This window comes from Syngnathus floridae, chromosome 2 (assembly GCF_059516105.1).
Source record: "Syngnathus floridae isolate MCC-2025c chromosome 2, RoL_Sflo_1.0, whole genome shotgun sequence".
Lineage (NCBI taxonomy): Eukaryota > Metazoa > Chordata > Actinopteri > Syngnathiformes > Syngnathidae > Syngnathus > Syngnathus floridae.
Window position 1 is genome coordinate 4,642,846 of NC_142414.1, and position 19,370 is coordinate 4,662,215.

Below are 19,370 nucleotides of genomic sequence, written 5' to 3' on the forward strand. Positions count from 1 at the left end.
AGAGCCAACTTCTGTAGCCGGGGATCAGACCGCCAAGGTCCCTGCCTTTGGCCGCCGCCCAGATTGATTTTCACCTGACCCCTTTGGCCCCTCCTTCAAGTGGTGAGCCCATGGGAAGGGGAACCCACGTTGTCTTTTCGGGCTGTACCCGGCAGGACCCCATGGGTTAAGGCCCGGCCACCAGACGCTCGCCATTGAGCCCCAACTCCAGGCCTGGTTCCAAAGGGGGGCCCCGGTGACCCGAGTCCGGACAAGGGAAAACAAAGTCCATTTTTGTTTATGATCATATGGGGTTAATGAGCCGTGCTTTGTCTGGCCTCTCACCTAGGACCCTTTTGCCATGGGTGACCCTGTCAGGGGCATAAAGCTCCGGACAACTTGGCTCCTAGGATCATTAGGACACGCAAACCCCTCCACCACGCTAAAGTGATGACTCATGGAGTTTTTTTTTTAGACAATTCTGTTAATTTAGATTATTTCTTAGAGCATGTTCGCTCATTATTTTCAGTTTTTACTTTTCTGAAAAGCATCATACTTGTTGTTTTTCTTAGTTTTAGCTTTACCGTAATTTTCGGACTATAAGTCGCGTTTTTTTTTCATAGTTTGGGGGGGCGACTTATACTCAGGAGCGACTTATATGTGAATTTTTTCGCAAATTTTCAAAATTCAAAGATCCGTGATGTAGTGAAAGCGCGGTAAACGAACCGCGATGTAGCAAGGGATTACTGTCATTTGACCTGCAAGTGACGTTAGCAGCGCAGCGGTTGTTTACATAAGGACAAAGGATTCTATCACGGGATGACAAAGATGACGAAGGGCCCCACGTTTGAAGGATTTAATGATTTGGAGTGACACAAGGTTTGAAAAACGTATTTATGTTATAGTTATTTGATATATTTTATTTCGTGTAGCAACTTGTATATGTTTTTATCATTACAGTTCAGTAGTTTTTGGCTCGTTGAACTCTTGTTTTGTTAAATAAAGAGCCGTTTACCAAACCCACGTGTTTCCTGGTACTTTGTTAACGCTACAATATTGTTGTATACTAGATCTGTGCGGCGCGCACGCGGCATTGTTGACATAAAGGACGAGGAATTGGATCGATGGATTTAATGATTAGGAGTGACACAGATGGTTTGATAATATTGTTGTTATATGATAGTTATTTGAAATATACTTTATATATCGTTATATGGGTCCGTGGAATAATTAGAAATGCAACTTACCAGTCCGACGTCAGTGGCGCATATGTGGCGCATCTGCGGCATTGTTTACATAAAGGACGATCGATGGATTTAATGAATTGGAGTGACACAGATGGTTTGATAAACGTGTTATTTATGTAATACTTATTTGAATACCGTATTTGCCGGTGTATTGGTGGACCTTTTTCGATCCAAAATCGACCGAAAAAAATCGACCTCGACTTATACACCGAGTCATAAAATTTAACTTTGTATTCATCGCTTCAAATGTGATGGTAACCAAGGCCGTTTCTCATGCATCTCATTGTGCGTGGGTGTGCGTCCGTCAGGCTCATCAAACAGCGAGAAACTGAATCATTATAAAGCGTCCGTCGCATTAACACGCATCCTCAGCAACAATTTCAAATATTCTCACCTCAATAACGGACATGGAAAGCCAGACAGCGACGATGAATGCTAGGGGGAATTACTGGGTATTGAGCGAATGTGCGAGTCATCGCGCGTCAAGCAACGACAATAACTACCGGTACGTAAACATTCAATCGCCATGTCTAAATGAATGTTGTTGGCACTTAGAAAATATTCGCCAAACTTGGCCAGACTTCCAGGGGAAGAGGCCGAATTTTCACTTGTTCTGGCCGACCGGAGGAACCAGCCGAGGCGGACACTTTACGGCGGTTGAGTCGTTGGCACTTAGAAAATATTCGCTAAACTTGGCCGGACTTCCAGGGGAAGAGGCCGAATTTTCACTTGTTATGGCCGACATGGGGAACCAGCCGAGGCGGACACTTTACGGCGGTTGAGTCGTTCGCACTTTGAAAATATTTGCCAAACTTGGCCAGACTTCCAGGGGAAGAGGCCGAATTTTCACTTGTGGTGGCCGACATGGGGAACCAGCCAAGGCGGACACTTTAAGCCACAGCTCAGTGGCTTAGTAGTAGAGTGTCCGCCCTGAGACTGGAAGGTTGTGGGTTCAAACCCCGGCCGGGTCATACCAAAGACTATAAAAATGGGACCCATTACCTCCCTGCTTGGCACTCAGCATTAAGGGTTGGAATTGGGGGGTTAGATCACCAAATGATTCCCGAGCGCGGCACCGCTGCTGCTCACTGCTCCCCTCTCCCCCAGGGGATGGATCAAAATCACATGGGGATGGGTTAAATGCAGAGGACAAATTTCACCACACCCAGATGTGTGTGTGACGATGATCATTGGGACTTTAACTTTAACTTTAACTTTACGGCGGTTGAGTCGTTGGCAGTTAGAAAATATTTGCCAAACTTGGCCAGACTTCCAGGGGAAGAGGACGAATTTTCACTTGTTCTGGCCGACATGGGGGACCAGCCGAGGCGGACTCTTTATGGCGCAAGAGCCGTTGGCACTTAGAAAATTTGATCCGGGCGGCGTGCGCGAGTGCGCGGCCCGCTGGAAAACGAATGAGGCTCCGCGATTTCATCCGCGGTGCTTGTAAAGTGCCGATCCGCTCGGCGGGAGCTATTTTCGGCCACTTGGCGCGTGCGCACGGCCTCCAGGATGTGCCGGGCGGCGTGCGCGAGCTCGCCGGCCGCTGGAAGTCGAATGAGGCTCCGCGATCTCCTCCGCGGTGCTTATAAACAGCCGATCCGCTCGGCGGGAGCTATTTTCGGCCACTTGGCACGTGCGCACGCCCTCCCGGATGTGCCGGGCGGCGTGCGCAAGCTCGCCGGCCGCTGGAAGTCGAATGAGGCTCCGCGATCTCCTCCGCGGTGCTTATAAACAGCCGATCCGCTCGGCGGGAGCTATTTTCGGCCACTTGGCGCGTGCGCACGGCCTCCCGGATGTGCCGGGCGGCGTGCGCGAGCTTGCCGGCCGCTGGAAGTCGAATGAGGCTCCGCGATCTCCTCCGCGGTGCTTATAAAGAGCCGATCCGCTCGGCGGGAGCTTTTTCCGGCCACTTGGCGCGTGCGCACGGTGCGCACGGCCTCCCGGTGGTGCCAGGCGGCGTGCGCGAGTGCGCTGGCCGCTGGAAGTCGAATGAGGCTCCGCGATCTCCTCCGCGGTGCTTATAAAGTGCCGATCCGCTCGGCTGGAGCTATTTCCGGCCACTGCGCATGCGCACGGCCTCCCGGAATTTAAACACATTTCGTCAATAAATTTCGCATATTTCTGATTGAATTTTGAAGTTTAATATAATGCAACAATTGAGCTCGACTTATACAAAGGATATATCATAAAATCGTAAATTTCCGTCGAATTTTAGGGGGTCGACTTATACACCGAGTCGACTTATACACCGGCAAATACGGTAACTCTGAATGTTACTCAGGCCCGTTCTCAGATCCTCGTTTGTGTATATGTCACGTTAGCAGATCGTATCGTTTAGCCTGTTGTTGCTGGTTCATGTCTGTTCTTGGTGTTGGATTTTGACAAATAAATTTGCCCCAAAAGTGCGACTTATACTCCGGTGCGACTTATATATGTTTTTTTTCACTGTATTGTGCATTTTATGGCTGGTGCGACTTATACTCCGGTGCGACTTATTGTCTGAAAATTACGGTAGTTTTAGTTTTCTTCCTAAATTTAGAGTAGCCGAGTGCAAGATTAAAAAAAATGCTTACCAAGTATTGTGTAACAAAGCAAACTGCAATTCTGAAATGACCTGTTGGCTATTCTTTTTTTATGTCCAAACATACAGCAATACCAAAATAAAAACATTTAAAATGAACCTCAAAAGCACACATATGGTATAAATGCGCAAAGACAAAAACATTAGTTTTTTCCCCCTCAGTAATTGTAGTTATAGTTAGTTTATAGTTAGTATAGTTCTTTTTTCAGAAGCACATGTGTTTTTCTTTCTTTTTTAAATTTAATTAAGGACATTTTTCTCTCTTTTAGTTATTTCATTAAATTATGTTTACTGTAATATTCTTGCTCTAGATGAGGATGTGACTCTGCCAGATGTGCAGCTTTCTGGGGGCCACAGTGGTGAGCCCACGACTAGTCCTGAGGCCTCGGGGAACTCCATATCTTCAGCCTCCAAACACCATCGTACACACCGAAGTGGAGGGGCCAGAGATGAACGGTATAGATCAGGTAATAACAAATCACAAAGCTTTTGAAATGTAATATTTGTTACATTTTGCTTACTGCTGTTCTCATTTTCTATGTTAATTTGTTTAGACATTCACACAGAAGCTGTGCAGGCAGCACTAGCCAAACACAAAGAGCAGAAGATGGCCCTACCCATGCCAACGAAGCGACGCTCAGCTTTGGTCCAGTCTCCTGGTGATGCTTGCACACCTCCAGGTACAAATAATTGCCAGTAACTTTTTTGCTTTAATATGCTTCAGCAGAAGTACCTTCAAGTGGCCCACATTCTGAACTTTCAGGTTTTTATCAGCCAACATCATATTAATCCGCTGCCGGAGGGCAGAGCAGGCATCTCTCACAACCTGCAGTTTTCTATTTATCTGTGTGAAAGGCTCATCCTCTTCCTCGCACCATTACAGTGGTACCTCTACTTATGCCTATACTTACCATACTTCGCAATATTTTTTTATATCTACTTAGGAACCAATTTTCAACCTTCCGAACCGACGGTGCAAAAGACAAGTAGTGTAGTTGAGTATGTCTCCTAAGACCATGAAACTCGAACTCATAAAGGTGTTGTGCCAAAGTAGGTACCCCTGTGAAAATCGGTATCCCCTGCTGCAGGAACGCACACGCATTGAATGAAAGCTTGTACCAGCTGGTTTTCAATAAAAACATGAAGAACACCCTTTTGTGTTTGTCATTTTCCATCTTTAGAAGCTCGGTTCCTTTTCTTTTCTTTTCTTTTCTTTTCTTTTTTTAAATTCTCACTTGCGTTCTGTACGAGTTGTGTTTAATGACCACTCACCACTCACACTGTCATAAAACTCATTAATTGCACCAAAAATTAATGACGAGTACGAGTACGAGCATCTTCTCGGGGGTATTTTTTAGCAATTGCAGAAAATTAGAACAGCCCCTTCCCAAGCAAAGTTAGGAGGTCAAGAATAAAGTGACATTTATTTTTCGTTATAAAGGTTTGAAAAAGCAAAAATAAAACTGTTGCTATCTGTGTGTTTTACACAGAGTAATAGGGCAATAAGTGTTACTTTTGGGATAGTGCAGCAAACAATATTTGCTTTTATATTGATTCCTATGGGAAACCTTGCTTCTATGTACAAACTTTTCTACTTACAAACCTGATCGCGGAACCAATTAAGTTCGTAAGTAGAGGTACCACTGTACAAGGAACCAGGATTCCTTAGTAGGTAGCAGGTTTTCACCTCAACACGAGCGGCTGTGACAGGCGCGGCATAAGTGCAAGTGATGCAGAGCTGCAGAAAAATGCCCTCGCTCTTACTGCAGCAAGATGGTTTGTAACTGTCTGACTAGCGGCAACAGCAATACGGCAGTTGTGGTGACATCACACTGTCTCAACAGAGTGCATAAAATTATAAATTGATATTCATCATGTCAATCGAACAAGTGACCGAATTACAATTCATGTAAATGTGATACGTTGATGGTGCAAACTTAAAAAAAAAAAATCCAACTTTGTGGCATATTGTTCATTTGTAGTTTGGTGGAACTGCGAATTGTAAAATATTTGGAGCATTCATTTATTTATGGTATATCTGTGAATGAGTTTTGATCAAGATTACAGATTTTAAATGTTTGTTCTTTCCACCAGACACATCTTCTGCATCAGAGGATGAGGGCTCACTGCGCAGAAAGGCCGCCTTCAGTGTGGCGCTGGCCCAGGGGCTGCAAAGTCCTGATTACTGGATCAACCATTCCGTCCAAAGCTCCTCCACTTCCTCATCGGCGTCCTCTACACTGTCCCACGGAGAGCTGAAAAGCCAGCCCCAGCCTCAGCCCGCTGCTTCAGTGCTGGCCGATGTACTAGCCCACATGCACATTGGTAAATTCCCTTTATCAACAGCACATATGAATGTGTTTGTGCTCTGCAGACCCTTAGCATGGCTCACTTTGTGGTTCCCCATTAGAGAACAGTGTTTCTCCAGATGTGACATCATCTGCCACTGCCCAGGACAGAGGCTCGAGAATGGACCTGCCTCCAGCTGTCAGGGGCATGAGCCGTGGACAGAGCCGTTCTAGCATGCTTGATACTGCTGATGGTAGATACACACACACACATGCATACAATCACACAAAACTGTTGGTAATATCAGGTATGTGTGCCTGTGTGCTTTACTGTGTACGAAATACAAAGTAAAACCCAGCAATGACCTCCTAATCATTCCAGTCATGCTGGGCGTTCTTGATAAATTAATTATATTGTCAAAAATGTTAATTGGGTCCAGTAGTTGAGTTCAAATTCTTTCAATAATGTTTCAATAATTCAACGAGTAATTTTTTTATTGTTGATGTAACATTTTAATTTCTTGAGATACCAAATATTAGTTTTTCGCTAGTGAGAGTTGTTACCATCAAAACTTTCAAAAATAAAGTCCTGAACTACTTGACACAGTGTCAAAAGTGAGTTTTACACTTTGAATTAAGCTACTAAAATTTGCTAAAATTTACTACTAAAATACTAAAAGTTTTTGTTTCTCCCGTGGTCTATTTTTTATTGGTAGGCCTCTGTGGTGATGACACTCTGTTCGATAAAGTCAAGGCACATGACGCTAATTATCCGTATCTTTCTTCTTTCTTTTGGGTCCATTAATCCATCTTGACTTTCATTTAAAAAGGAAAGCGAAAAGGTAATACGAGTGGCACGGGGATCCTGGGGAGTGATTCTGAAGACGCCCGTGTCAGCTTGCTTCCCGGCCTGTCAGTCTCTGTGTGTCTTGTGACTTAAGCTTAGATTTAGACAACCTCCTGCGCTCTTTTTCCCTGAATTTTCAAAACTGTGTTCATACAACTCATTTCAAATCTTTCCTGTTGCTGATCTTGACCCTGACTGTGTGATTGTGTATACTACAATAGCAATGTGTGTTAGAGTTGCACGTGTAGATCATGATTTTCTTAATTGGTAATACTGTATGTTTGTTTGATGGTGGTGGTTGTTTATGCAGGTGTGCCTGTCAACAGCAGAGTGTCCACTAAGATTCAGCAGTTGCTAAACACGCTCAAACGGCCTAAAAGACCACCACTCAGCGAATTCTTCCTCGACGACTCTGAGGAAATAGTTGAAGGTGAAAAGATGAATTCATCGCATTCATTACAACAAGGGACACCCATTTCATTTGTCGCAATCCTCTGTTTAATCCAGTTCCCCAGCTAGACCTCAATACCCCAAAGCCAGAGGGTCGTCAAATCATCCCAGTAAAGGGGGAGCCCCTCGGTGTTGTCAGTAATTGGCCCCCTGCCCTGCAAGCAGCTCTAGCCCGCTGGGGGGCCACCCAGGCCAAGAGCCCTGCACTCACGGTGCTAGACATCACTGGAAAACCCCTCTACACTCTCACATATGGTGAGTAACAATTTGTTGCAAATTTTAAATGAAGCGATAGCTCAAAGTTAGTTCACAATCTGTTCTAAGATGCTGGGCCAGAGTCGAAGTTTTAAGAAAACCTTTGATAACAGTACAGGTCGTTATTGATCGTAATTAACATTTTAATCATCATACTCGTACTAGCTACCTACTGCCTTCCTGTGTGGGGTTTGCATGTTCTTCCCATCCCTGTGTGGGTTTTCTCCGGTTACACTGTTTTCCTCCCACAGTCCAAAAACATGCATGGTAGGTTGTTTGAACTTTGAAGACTCAAAATTGTCAATAGGTGTGACTGTCCATGTGAATGATGTGTGCCTTGCGATTTCCTAAAAAACTTTTGTTGGTTCAAAAATGGTGTTATACGGCAGCCTACCAGTGTTTTTTTTTTTTTTTTTTGTCAGAAGATTAAGTTGTGGTCTGCATCAGTGATTCTTAACCTTTTTTTTTGTCTTGTGTACTCCCAAACGCATTTGTTATACTCAAAGTTGTTGATGATATTCCAAGAGTAGAATGTAACACTGATTATGAACAGAAAATCTTTTTTTTTCGTCTCCTAAATTTCAACATTTAATTACTGGGCACTGTCTTCTTTTTAACTCAAATTAAACATCAAAATTAAAAAAAAATGTTGCCTCGAAAATACATATGCAATATGAATAAAGTAAATAAACCTTTGTTTTGTATGTATAACTTTTCGAACATTTACCACAAAATCTAGAGCTCATTTTATAGTCCCTTTCAAACAGGCATTTTAACTTTTGTTTTTGTAAGAATGAAACACATTTCCCCAAGGAAACAAGATGTTGTGCACACCATTTCATTCACAGACTTATGAAAGGACTAAGAATATGTACTTATCATCTTGTAAATAAAACATAAAATATTTAGGCATAGCCCCTGCAATGTACTCACATAACCTTGGTTAGGAAAGTCTTGTGTGTCTCTTCAGTCAATGTTCCTTCTTGTCAGAGTTGCTTACACATTTGAAAATGGTTGCATCCAACCAATGCTGGTCTGCAACAGAAGAGCTTGTTTTAAGACTACTTGTAATTTGCTTAATAGAGTCGCAACTATAGTATTTTAGATGATGGAAGTCCATCTTGATAATTTGCATGATGTTTGCATGTCTGTGCATGTCACATGGCTGTAAAATGGCTGTTCTGATTAATTCGTAGAGCGTGTAAGTGGCAGGTCGGAGTAGATCACATCACATCAGTTCAATTCAGGTTGCCGAGGGAGTAGGGCGCCTTTTTGTTCTGCTCTCAAGGTTACAGCTGCAAACTAAGAGATAACGGCATTCAAAATACAAACAACTTAATATGAAATAGCTTTACTTGTACAATGAACGAGCAAAAGAAAGGACATTTTGGAGTGATGCAGCCAAAAAAGGATCAGGCAACGGCGATACTTTGGAAGAAATGAGAAATCAGATGAGAACTCGGTGAACAAATCTGCAGAGAACAATGGACATTCTTCAAGGGACAAGAGGGGAGATTAGCGACATTAAGAAGAGTATTAACGAAATTAAGACTCAATTGACTGGATTAAAAACCAAGATGAAAGAAATAGCATGTCTCAAAGCTGAGAATGCCAAGAAAGACTAACAGATAAAATTCTCACCAACAAAGTAGATGATATCGACCAACAATATAAAATGAACAACGTCATTATCTTTGGGATCAACTGACTACTGAGATTTATAAATATCATATAAATATAAATATCAAGCACAAAGTTGCTTGACTGCAACAGGGAAAGATTCTAAGAAGATCGAATGTCTACATTAACAAAAATCTCAACAAGCAAAATGCAACCATTGCATGGAGAGCTCGCCAGCTGAAAAAGCAAGGAAAAATACAAAGCACTTGGATGACGAATTGCAAAATCTACATAAAGCTGAATGGATCATCCCTAGAAAGCACCAAACCTGTGCTGATGGAAGAGCTAGAGAAATATGCAAACGGAGGTACGTCATTCTATTAAATCATAACAAAAATGTCAACAAACAAGAACTAATGGACTTGGCTGCAAGATATGAGAAAATTTAAACGGAAATTAAAAATTATCCAACAACAAATGTTCCAAATGTGGATACTAACCCAGACTGTCACTACTATGGAAATGGATTAGAGAAATGTGGATACTACTTGGAAGATAAATTCAACAACTGCATAAATATGAAAGAAAACTGTCCATAACTCACTTCAACATCAGGGGTTTAAATTCCAACTTTGAAAAATATAGGACTACCTTCAGACATTGGACAAACCTTTCAACGTCATTGCAATATCGGAAATGTGGAACAAAGAAACTACAGTCGAGTCTCGACCTCGACGGATATAAACCAGTCCATAGATGTAGAGGCAACAAAACAGGTGGTGGAGTCGCAATCTATATTGAAAACAATATTGTTTTTGAAACGCTACAGAATGGTGATTGAAAATGTTTGTGCATGTGTAACTATCTGTGACTATGAAAACAGAAATACTCAAGTTACAAGATATTATTGTATGCATTTCTTTGGTAAGCATTTATGGAGTATCTGGATTTTACATACCTTCTACTATACTAAATCTATTCAGACTGGGAAAAGACACCCTTGGACTCAGAGGACTGTTGATATTTGAGCACCTGCAGATGAGCACAACATCAAGGAGCCACACGCCAGCAGTTACTGGTGTATATTGCAATAAATTAAATACAGAAACTAAGACGTCTGCAAATCGTAAGACTTTCAAAAAAACAGTCAAGAGCTTTTTGATACAAAAACACAATTCATCATATGACTTCACCAAAATTATAAGAGGCTTTGAGACGCATTCCATATTAAATCACTGTGACTTTTGCTTTAAATATTTTTGTATTATGTCTACAGTACAGGCTGGTGACTGTGATGCTGATGTGTGCAAAGGTTGACACAAAAACTCACCAACCCTTGTGTCTAAGGTTGTTGACATTGAAATTCATAAACAATGCTGTTGAATGTTAAATTTTTTGAACTTGTGACACATAAGAGGGGAGTTGCAGTGAGTCTTGTGGGCGCATCAGGTGCAGGCCTCCTAGAGACAGGAACAGGCGCTTCATCAGCTATATCATATGCTATGGATCTCCTAAGCTCGGCCTAAGTGCAATCGACCAGACAATCTCCACTCGACGTCCAGGAACTTGGGAGCCGCAATGACCCCACAGTACTTCTCTCGCAGGGTACACAAACGGACTGGAACAAGTGGCGCGTCTTGTGCCTCAACGTGTTGCACACGGAAGATGGGGAAGTTGTGTACATTGTGATCATCGGTTGGCTTTCTCTGACCACCGTAGGGTTGCACATGTACCAAAAGCATTGCACATGTACAATGCAAAAGTCTAGTGCCCTTGGAAATGAGGGACTTCCTGCTTTGGAAAACAACCTGAGGGCTGAGAGACCAGAGAGATGATGAGAAGGCTCTGTCACGAGATATCGGAACTTAATGGGAAAATGGTCAAGGTACAGGAGGCCAGCGTGGGAGATGACTGGCTGTGATCGATCGGTGCAGGTGCTGCCTGGTGCTGGGGGTAGTGCCCCGGGGTGCTGCCGAGATTGTGACTCCAACTCTCTCTATATTGATTGTTTTATTCAAAGCAAATTGTCATAATTTGCTGGGATAGGCTCCAGCACACCCGTGACCCCCATGGGGACAAGCTGTATACAAAATGGATGGATGGATGGATGGATGGATGGATGGATGGATGGATGGATGGATGGATGGATGGATGGATGGATGGATGGATGGATGGATGGATGGATGGATGGATGGATGGATGGATGGATGGATGTTATAACTCAGTTGTCTTGTCATTGCTGTATTCAAATCAAATGTTATCTTGTGTAATTTTTCTGATTCTTTGTTTCTTCCTTTTTTTTGTTATGGTGGTACTTAGGTAATACTGTGGAGATATAGACTGTGTCTGGCAGTGTAAAGCCTTGGTTGAAATCGGGACAGGACTAGATAAGCAAAATTGCTTCAACCCGCCTCCCTTTGTGTAATTCTGGCCACAGAAGATCCAAATCAAAATATTTTGCTCACAAAAAGCTGCCAGCTGACAGTCCTATCAATTTAGTGCAAGTGAGCAAAAACAAAGCGGTATAATTGCTCAGTATATCTTAACAGAATCAGCACTTGCGCTAAATCACCCATATGTGATTACTGTCCATATCTAACTATCATGACGCTGAAATATTCTGCATAAAAGCACTTACAGTGTCAGCTTGTTTTCTGCTTTCAAAGCACACCTGCTTACTTCATGTTAATCATGAGAAAATTGTTGCAAAAAGCCAAAGGAAAAGGCAAAACCCACAAGCACAATTATTCCTTTCATGCTTCCTGAAATGAGATCTCGTACATTGCGGTTGATGTCATATGACTTCACGTTTGAGAATGGCTTCAATCACAGAAATTGTGTGAACCTCGGGGAGCATTTTTCACCAACATTTTGATTTCTTTCTTGTAGGCAAACTGTGGAGTCGCAGTCTGAAACTGGCTTACACGCTGCTTAATAAACTGGGCACAAAGACGGAACCTGTGTTACAACCTGGAGATAGAGTAGGAGCATGTTAATCACTGCACATAGGGTGCACATATTAACAGCTGACAGTGAAATGTATCATCTCTTGTCTCCTAGGTGGCACTGGTTTACCCAAACAGTGACCCCATTATGTTCTGGGTTGCATTCTATGGCTGTTTGTTGGCTGAGGTCATCCCTGTGCCTATTGAAGTACCACTTTCAAAACAAGTAAGGACAATGCGATCGAACATTGAAGGACACATTTTTTTGTTTGTGACACTGCCTTATTTTACTCAGAACGTTGTGAGATAAAATACCAACAGGAACATTGGAAATGAGGTTTTGTATTGTGAGATAAAATACCAACACGAAAATTGAAAATGTGATTTTGATGGCAAAATAATATATTTACAATGATTCTTATAAGGACGGTTCAATGGGGCACTTGGCTAGCACGTTTTCCTCACACTGCAGAGGTTGTGGGTTCAATTCCGGCTCCGACCTTCCTGTGTGGCGTTTGCTTGTTCTCCCTGTGCCTCCAGGAACTCCGGTTTCATACCACATTCCAAAAACATGCATGGTTAGGCTGATTGAGCACTCTTAATTGTCAACTGGGATAGGCACGACCGTGACCCTTGTGAGGAGAAGTGGATGGAGGAATCTTACTAAGTATTTGCACGCTATTTAGTAGGAGTAGTAGTGTTTAGCAGTGGTGGGCGCATCAACGAACTTCTGTCATCAGGGCATTATAATGCTAAAGTGTGTTTTATAGATTTGTACAGATTAAGAATCCATTATATTGATCGGATGTTGTCTCTCTCCATAGGATGCAGGCAGCCAGCAGATTGGTTTCCTCTTGGGCAGCTGTTGCGTCAGTCTGGCGCTGACCAGTGAAGTGTGTCTCAAAGGGCTGCCCAAGACACAAAATGGAGAAATCATCCAGTTCAAAGGTCACACAGCCCTATGGCTCAGTCATCACTATCTACCACTAGCTCTGTGTTTGTCATTTGCTCCTCCTGGGGACCTTTTAGAGGTCATCATTACACTGAATAAAAACTGTACATGATTAATATGTCATCAACTGACGTCATTTTCTAATCTTTAATCAATGGCATGTCCAAATTAAGTAAATCCAGTGGAACCAAAGTGGAACCAGCATAGAAGTACTTGTTGTGTTAAGATTTGTTTGGATGGCCTCTCTGCATGTGCAGTCGGAGCTGAGATTGCAAAATGAAAACTTGTTTTAATGTTACTCGTCATGGGTTCTTCCCCACCCCTTGTCAGGCAGCTAAAACTTGTTCACCTTCTTCAGGATGGCCCAGAATGAAATGGGTGGTGACGGACACCAAGTACCTGACCAAACCTTCCAAAGACTGGCAGCCTCATATTCCCACCGCCAACACAGACACTGCCTACATTGAGGTACTCACTTAAGGCGAATGTATTTTACTTATCGTGGAGCTTCTGATATCTCACAAATGTGTAACTTAACTCTGGAAAATACTGGTCGACCTCTGCTTCTTGTCTTAGGTCATTTGTGTGCATTTCTACTCATTGCAGTACAAAGCCAGTAAGGAGGGGACCGTGATGGGTGTGGCTGTGTCCAAGATCTCCATGCTGACTCACTGTCAAGCCCTGACACAGGCCTGTAACTACTGTGAAGGTCAGTATGTAACAGTATAATTTAGTAATTTCGGACGAGTCAACCTTTGATTATTGTGAGGGTTCTGTTCTAGACCACACACGTAATACATGACTTAGTGACCCAGTATTCTGTATATATTCAGTATCCCACCATACTAAACATAAAGATATGTTTAACAATCTGTGCAATACTCTATTTATCAACTCTGACACATTCTTTTTCAGTAATAGCTCTTACTGAAATCTGGATGGTTGATGATACATCTAGCTATCCTCTGTCTCTCTCACTACACTCCTATACACTCCTGTAGACCAAAAAAGCAAGGTGGACGAGTCTCACTGTATGTGACTGATAACTTAAATTTCTCTGCCAGAAAGGAACTAAGTGTTCACTTTGATATGACTGTAGCAGAATCAGTGTTTATAGAACTCTCATCTTGTTCACACATCAACAATAAAAATGTGATAATTGGACATATATATAGACCACCAGACTCTGATAAAATCACTTTCAATGAGGCCCTCGTCTCTACTCTAGAAATCATAAACAAAAAAAACAAATCAAGTCAAAGTCAAAGTCAGCTTTATTGTCAATTTCTCCACATGCCAAAGACACACAAAGAAACCGAAATTTCGTTCCCCCCTATCCCACGGTGACAAGACATGGCTCACAACAGACAAACAGTAAACAAGTATAACAAAAGCGTGCTGAATAAATAATGAATAAATAACACAACAATAAATAAATAAAAACGCGTACAGCAGACATTCCCGAAAATAGCGCAACAGTGCCGCACGCTACGCAGAAGGGGGTAGCGAGTTCAGGGCCCTAACAGCCTGGAGAAAGAAGCTGTTGGCGAGTCTGGTGGTGCGGGAGCGCAGGCTCCTGTACCTCTTCCCAGAGGGCAGAAGGTCAAACAAGGAGTGAGCCGGGTGACTCACATCTCTGGCAATCGAGGTCGCCTTGCGGGCGAGATGGGAGGTGTAAATGTCCTTCAGGGAGGGAAGCGAAGCACCAATAATCTTACCAGCCGTATTCACTATGCGCTGCAGGGCCTTCAAGTTCTGTTCAGTGCAGTTACCACCCCAGACAGCGATGCAACTGATGAGGACGCTCTCAATGGTGCCACGGTAGAATGTAGACAGGACTGCCTGAGGAGCACATGCACGCCTGAGCTTCCGCAGGAAATACAGGCGGCGCTGAGCTTTCTTTGCCAGTGACGAGGTGTTCGCGGACCAGGAGAGGTCCTCACTGATGTGCACCCCCAGGAACTTGGTGCAGCTCACCCTCTCCACCACAGCACCGTCGATGATCAGCGGCAGGTGTATTGTGTGACCCTTCCGGAAGTCCACAATGATTTCCTTGGTCTTACTGACGTTCAGCAGGAGGTTGTTGTCCCTGCACCACGTGGTCAGAAGGTCAACTTCCGACCTGTACCGAGTCTCGTCGCCCTTCGTGATGAGACCCACCAGAGTCGTGTCGTCAGCAAACTTCACTATGCGGTTGTCGCTGTAGGTCGCAGTGCAGTCATGCGTCAGCAGGGTGAAGAGCAATGGACTGAGCACGCAGCCCTGGGGGGCCCCCGTGCTCAGCGTGATGCTGGCGGAGATTTTGTCGCCAACACGCACCACCTGAGGCCTCTGACAGAGGAAGTCCAGTATCCAGTTGCAGAGGGAGGTACTGAGGCCCAGCTCGTCGAGTTTGGAGATGAGTCGCTGCGGCACAATGGTGTTGAAGGCAGAGCTGAAGTCCACAAACAGCAACCTCACATATGAGTCCTTTCTCTCCAGGTGGGTGAGGGCCGAGTGGAGGGCAGAGCAGATGGCATCCTCAGAGGACCGCTTGGCACGGTACGCAAACTGGAAAGGGTCAATGGTGGGGGGGAGAACGGACTTGATGTGCTCCAAGACCAGCCGCTCAAAGCACTTCATGATGATGGGCGTCAGTGCCACAGGGCGGTAGTCATTGAAGCAGGACGGTGCAGGTTTCTTCGGCACAGGAACGATGGTGGCAGCCTTGAAACACGAGGGGACGATGGCCTGCTGCAGGGAAACGTTAAAGATGTCTGTGAAGACACCCGACAGCTCCCCAGCGCAGTCCTTCAGCGCTCGACCCGGGATGTTGTCAGGGCCCGCCGCCTTACGGGTGTCAATAGCGGCAAGCGCCCTCCTCACACCGTCGGCAGAGAGGCGCAGGGGCTGCTCGTGTGGGGGGGGAGTGGTCTTCAGCGGGCAAGTGCTGTTCTGGGCGTCGAAGCGAGCAAAGAAGCGGTTCAGATCGTTCAGCAGGCGGACGTCGCCCTCACAGCTCCTCGGCGCGGGCTTGTAGTCTGTGATGGTCTGAATGCCCCGCCAAAGGCTACGTGCGTCCTTGCTGTCCTTGAAATGGGTGGAGACCTTGCACGAGAACGCCTTCTTCGCTTCTTTGATGCCTCGGGACAGGTCGGCCCTCGCTGTCCTCAAGCCAGCCTCATCCCCTGCTCTGAAAGCCTTGTCCCTGGCCCTCAACAGTCTGAGGACAGCCCCCGTCAGCCACGGCTTCCAGTTCGCGCGAGTGACGACGGATTTCGAGCAAGTCACATCATCGATGCACTTCGTGATGTAAGAGGTAACAGAGTCAGTATATTCCTCTATGTCCGTCCAATCGTTGTAGGTGGCCGCCTGCTTAAACAAGTCCCAGTCAGTGGTGTCGAAGCAGTCACAAAGTGCATCGGAGGCACCCTCAGGCCACACCCGAACCTGCCTCCGAACCGGCCTGGATGCCTTTACCAATTGTCTGTATGCGGGCAAAAGCAAAACGGTGAGATGGTCAGAAAGCCCCAGATGGGGGAGGGGGGTGGCTTTGAAGGCTCCCTTTTGTGCCGAGTAGACCAGGTCCAGGAAGCTGTCTCCACGTGTCGGAAAAGGAACATGCTGGTGAAGGCTCGGGAAAACAGACTTCAGGTTGGCATGATTGAAGTCTCCAGCGAAGATGGTGAAACCGTCAGGGTGCGCCGTTTGCTGTTCACTGACGGCCTGGTACAGTTCGCCAAGCGCCGCGGTCCTGTCTCCTTCGATGTTGGAAGGCGGGATGTATACCGCGACTAGCAGAATCGCGGTAAATTCCCTCGGCAGATAAAAAGGACGGCACTTAATGATCACAAACTCCACAAGCGGCGAGCAGTGCTTACATACCATCACAGAGTCCCGGCACCATTCTTCTCGGATGTAGACGCATATTCCACCTCCTCGCGACTTCCCCCCTCGTACAATGGCACGGTCCGCCCGATAGCACGCTAGCCGCTCCAGATGCACCGCAGAGTCCGGAATGTTGTCACTCAACCAGGCTGCGTGCTCATTCCGCTGCTCTTCACCCTGCTGACGCATGACTGCACTGCAACCTACAGCAACAACCACATAATGAAATTTGCTGACGACACGACTCTGGTGGGTCTCATCACCAAGGGCGACGAGACTCATTACAGGTCGGAGGTCGACCTTCTGACCACATGGTGCAGGGACAGCAACCTCCTGTTGAACGTCAGCAAGACGAAGGAGATTGTTGTTGACTTCCGGAAGGGTCACACCCAACATCTGCCACTGACCATCAACGGTGCTGTCGTGGAGAGAGTGAGCAGCACCAGATTCCTGGGGGTCCACATCAGTGAAGACCTCTCCTGGACCACCAACACCGCATCACTAGTGAAGAAAGCTCAGCGCCGCCTGTACTTCCTGCGGAAACTCAGGCGAACAAGTGCTCCACCAGCCATCATGACCACATTCTGCCGTGGCACCATTGAGAGCATCCTCTACAGTCGTATCACTGTGTGGGGTGGAAGCTGCACTGACTACAACATGAAGGCCCTGCAGCGCATAGTGAACACAGCTGGTAGGATTATTGGTGCTTCACTCCCCTCTCTGAAGGACATTTATACCTCCCATCTCACGCGCAAGGCGACCACGATTGTGAGTGATGTGAGTCACCCCGCTCACACTTTGTTTGATCTATTGCCCTCTGGGAAGAGGTACAGAAGCCTGCACTCCTGCACCACCAGACTCACCAACAGCTTCATACTCCAGGCTGTTAGGATCCTGAACTCTCTCCCCCCCCCTCCACTCTAGGCTACATGACGTCCTGGCCTTTTGGGCCACGATGGCTGCCTTGCTCCACTTGCACTACTCCTCCTGTACTTTTGCGCTATATTCTGACTGTCTGCTGTATGCACAATTGCTCCATTTCAACTATGTTGCTATTATTTATTATTTATTCATTGCTCTTATTATTCATTGTATGTGCCTTTTTGTTTTTACTTTTTGTATTGTTTAACTGAATGTTTTGTTTTTCGTGGACCTATATAATATGATATAATATAATATAATATAATATAATATAATATAATATAATATAATATAATATAATATAATATAATATAATATGTACTATTTCTTGTCACCGTGGGATAGTAGGATTTGACTACTTGGTGACTATAATATTAATTTCCTTGAAACTAAGCAGTCACATACAGCAGACTTCCTTAATACATTATACTCTGGCAACATTTCCCCCCTTATTAACAAACCCTCCAGGATCACAAGCTCAACGGCCACTCTCATTGACAACATCTTATTTAATTCTCTGGACTACAAAATAACATCTGGCCTGTTGATCTGTGATGGGTCTGATCATCTTCCTGTCTTCCATTTCATCCACAATGATAGTGTTCCAAAAATCAAAGGTCATAGCATTACTGGTGATCAAGTGAAATTCCGCAAATTTACTGAGAAAAACATGGAATCCTTTATATCTATCATCAGCTCTGTCATGGGATGAGGTGATCCTGTTGCAAGATGTCAACAAAGCCTATCACTCCTTTCTGTCACTATTCACAAATGCATTAGAGTCATCATTTCCTTTAATTCAGACCTGGGCAAATTACGGCCCGCGGGCCACATCCGGCCCTTTGTGCGTCCCTGTCCGGCCCGCATGAGGCCAATTGTAAATTATATTTGATTACTACTTAATTAAAAAAATAATAATAAATTTATGTCGTGCATGCAATACAACTGTTTTGCTTTTATTTTGAAAGGCGTCGCACTTCCGTGTAACGTACGTGTATGTGAGCTGTGCGTGAAGGTGAACAGTGCGAAGTAATGCTGCCCGAGAAATGTGTGCTGACCCTCAGAAAAGAAAAGTTGACAAGGAGCGCCGTGTTTTCAACAAGACATGGACTGCCAAGTATTTCTTTACAGAAATGAAAGGTAAAGCCGTGTGCCTGATTTGTGGTACACAGGTCGCTGTGTTTAAGGAATATAATTTGAGTCGCCACTTGTCGACACGACCAAGCATGAGAAAAAATACATCTGTCTGATAAACAGGGCGCATCAGAGGCTGATGCATTGGCCCAACAAGGACTTTTTATCAAACTTCACACCCAGAGATGCAGCGGCTTTGTCATTTGAGGAAAAGTTAAAGAAGTTAAGAATAAATTGTACTGATTAATGATTGTTTTTTTATTTGACCTATACAACACAAT

At 44.7% G+C, this 19,370-nt stretch overlaps 1 protein-coding gene across 9 annotated transcripts in view; it reads left to right on the top strand.

Annotated features, from left to right (window-relative positions):
* Positions 1–19,370, top strand: part of dip2ba (DIP2 acetate--CoA ligase B (putative)a) — a 119,135-nt gene that overhangs the window by 45,698 nt on the left and 54,067 nt on the right. For 5 of the 9 annotated variants that reach the window (XR_015862998.1, XM_088398137.1, XM_088398128.1 and 2 more), the window contains 12 exons: positions 4,122–4,277; positions 4,365–4,490; positions 5,905–6,135; positions 6,221–6,352; positions 6,929–6,940; positions 7,256–7,375; positions 7,453–7,650; positions 12,160–12,251; positions 12,331–12,441; positions 13,040–13,163; positions 13,526–13,635; positions 13,774–13,876. Coding sequence is in view for 8 of the 9 variants with exons in the window: in XM_088398137.1 (XP_088254263.1) it covers positions 4,122–4,277; positions 4,365–4,490; positions 5,905–6,135; positions 6,221–6,352; positions 6,929–6,940; positions 7,256–7,375; positions 7,453–7,650; positions 12,160–12,251; positions 12,331–12,441; positions 13,040–13,163; positions 13,526–13,635; positions 13,774–13,876 (1,515 nt within the window). In the remaining variant the exon portion in view is untranslated. The remainder of the gene's footprint in view (positions 1–4,121; positions 4,278–4,364; positions 4,491–5,904; positions 6,136–6,220; positions 6,353–6,928; positions 6,941–7,255; positions 7,376–7,452; positions 7,651–12,159; positions 12,252–12,330; positions 12,442–13,039; positions 13,164–13,525; positions 13,636–13,773; positions 13,877–19,370) is intronic. The other 4 variants (XM_088398154.1, XM_088398146.1, XM_088398188.1 and 1 more) reach the window with 1 other exon arrangement.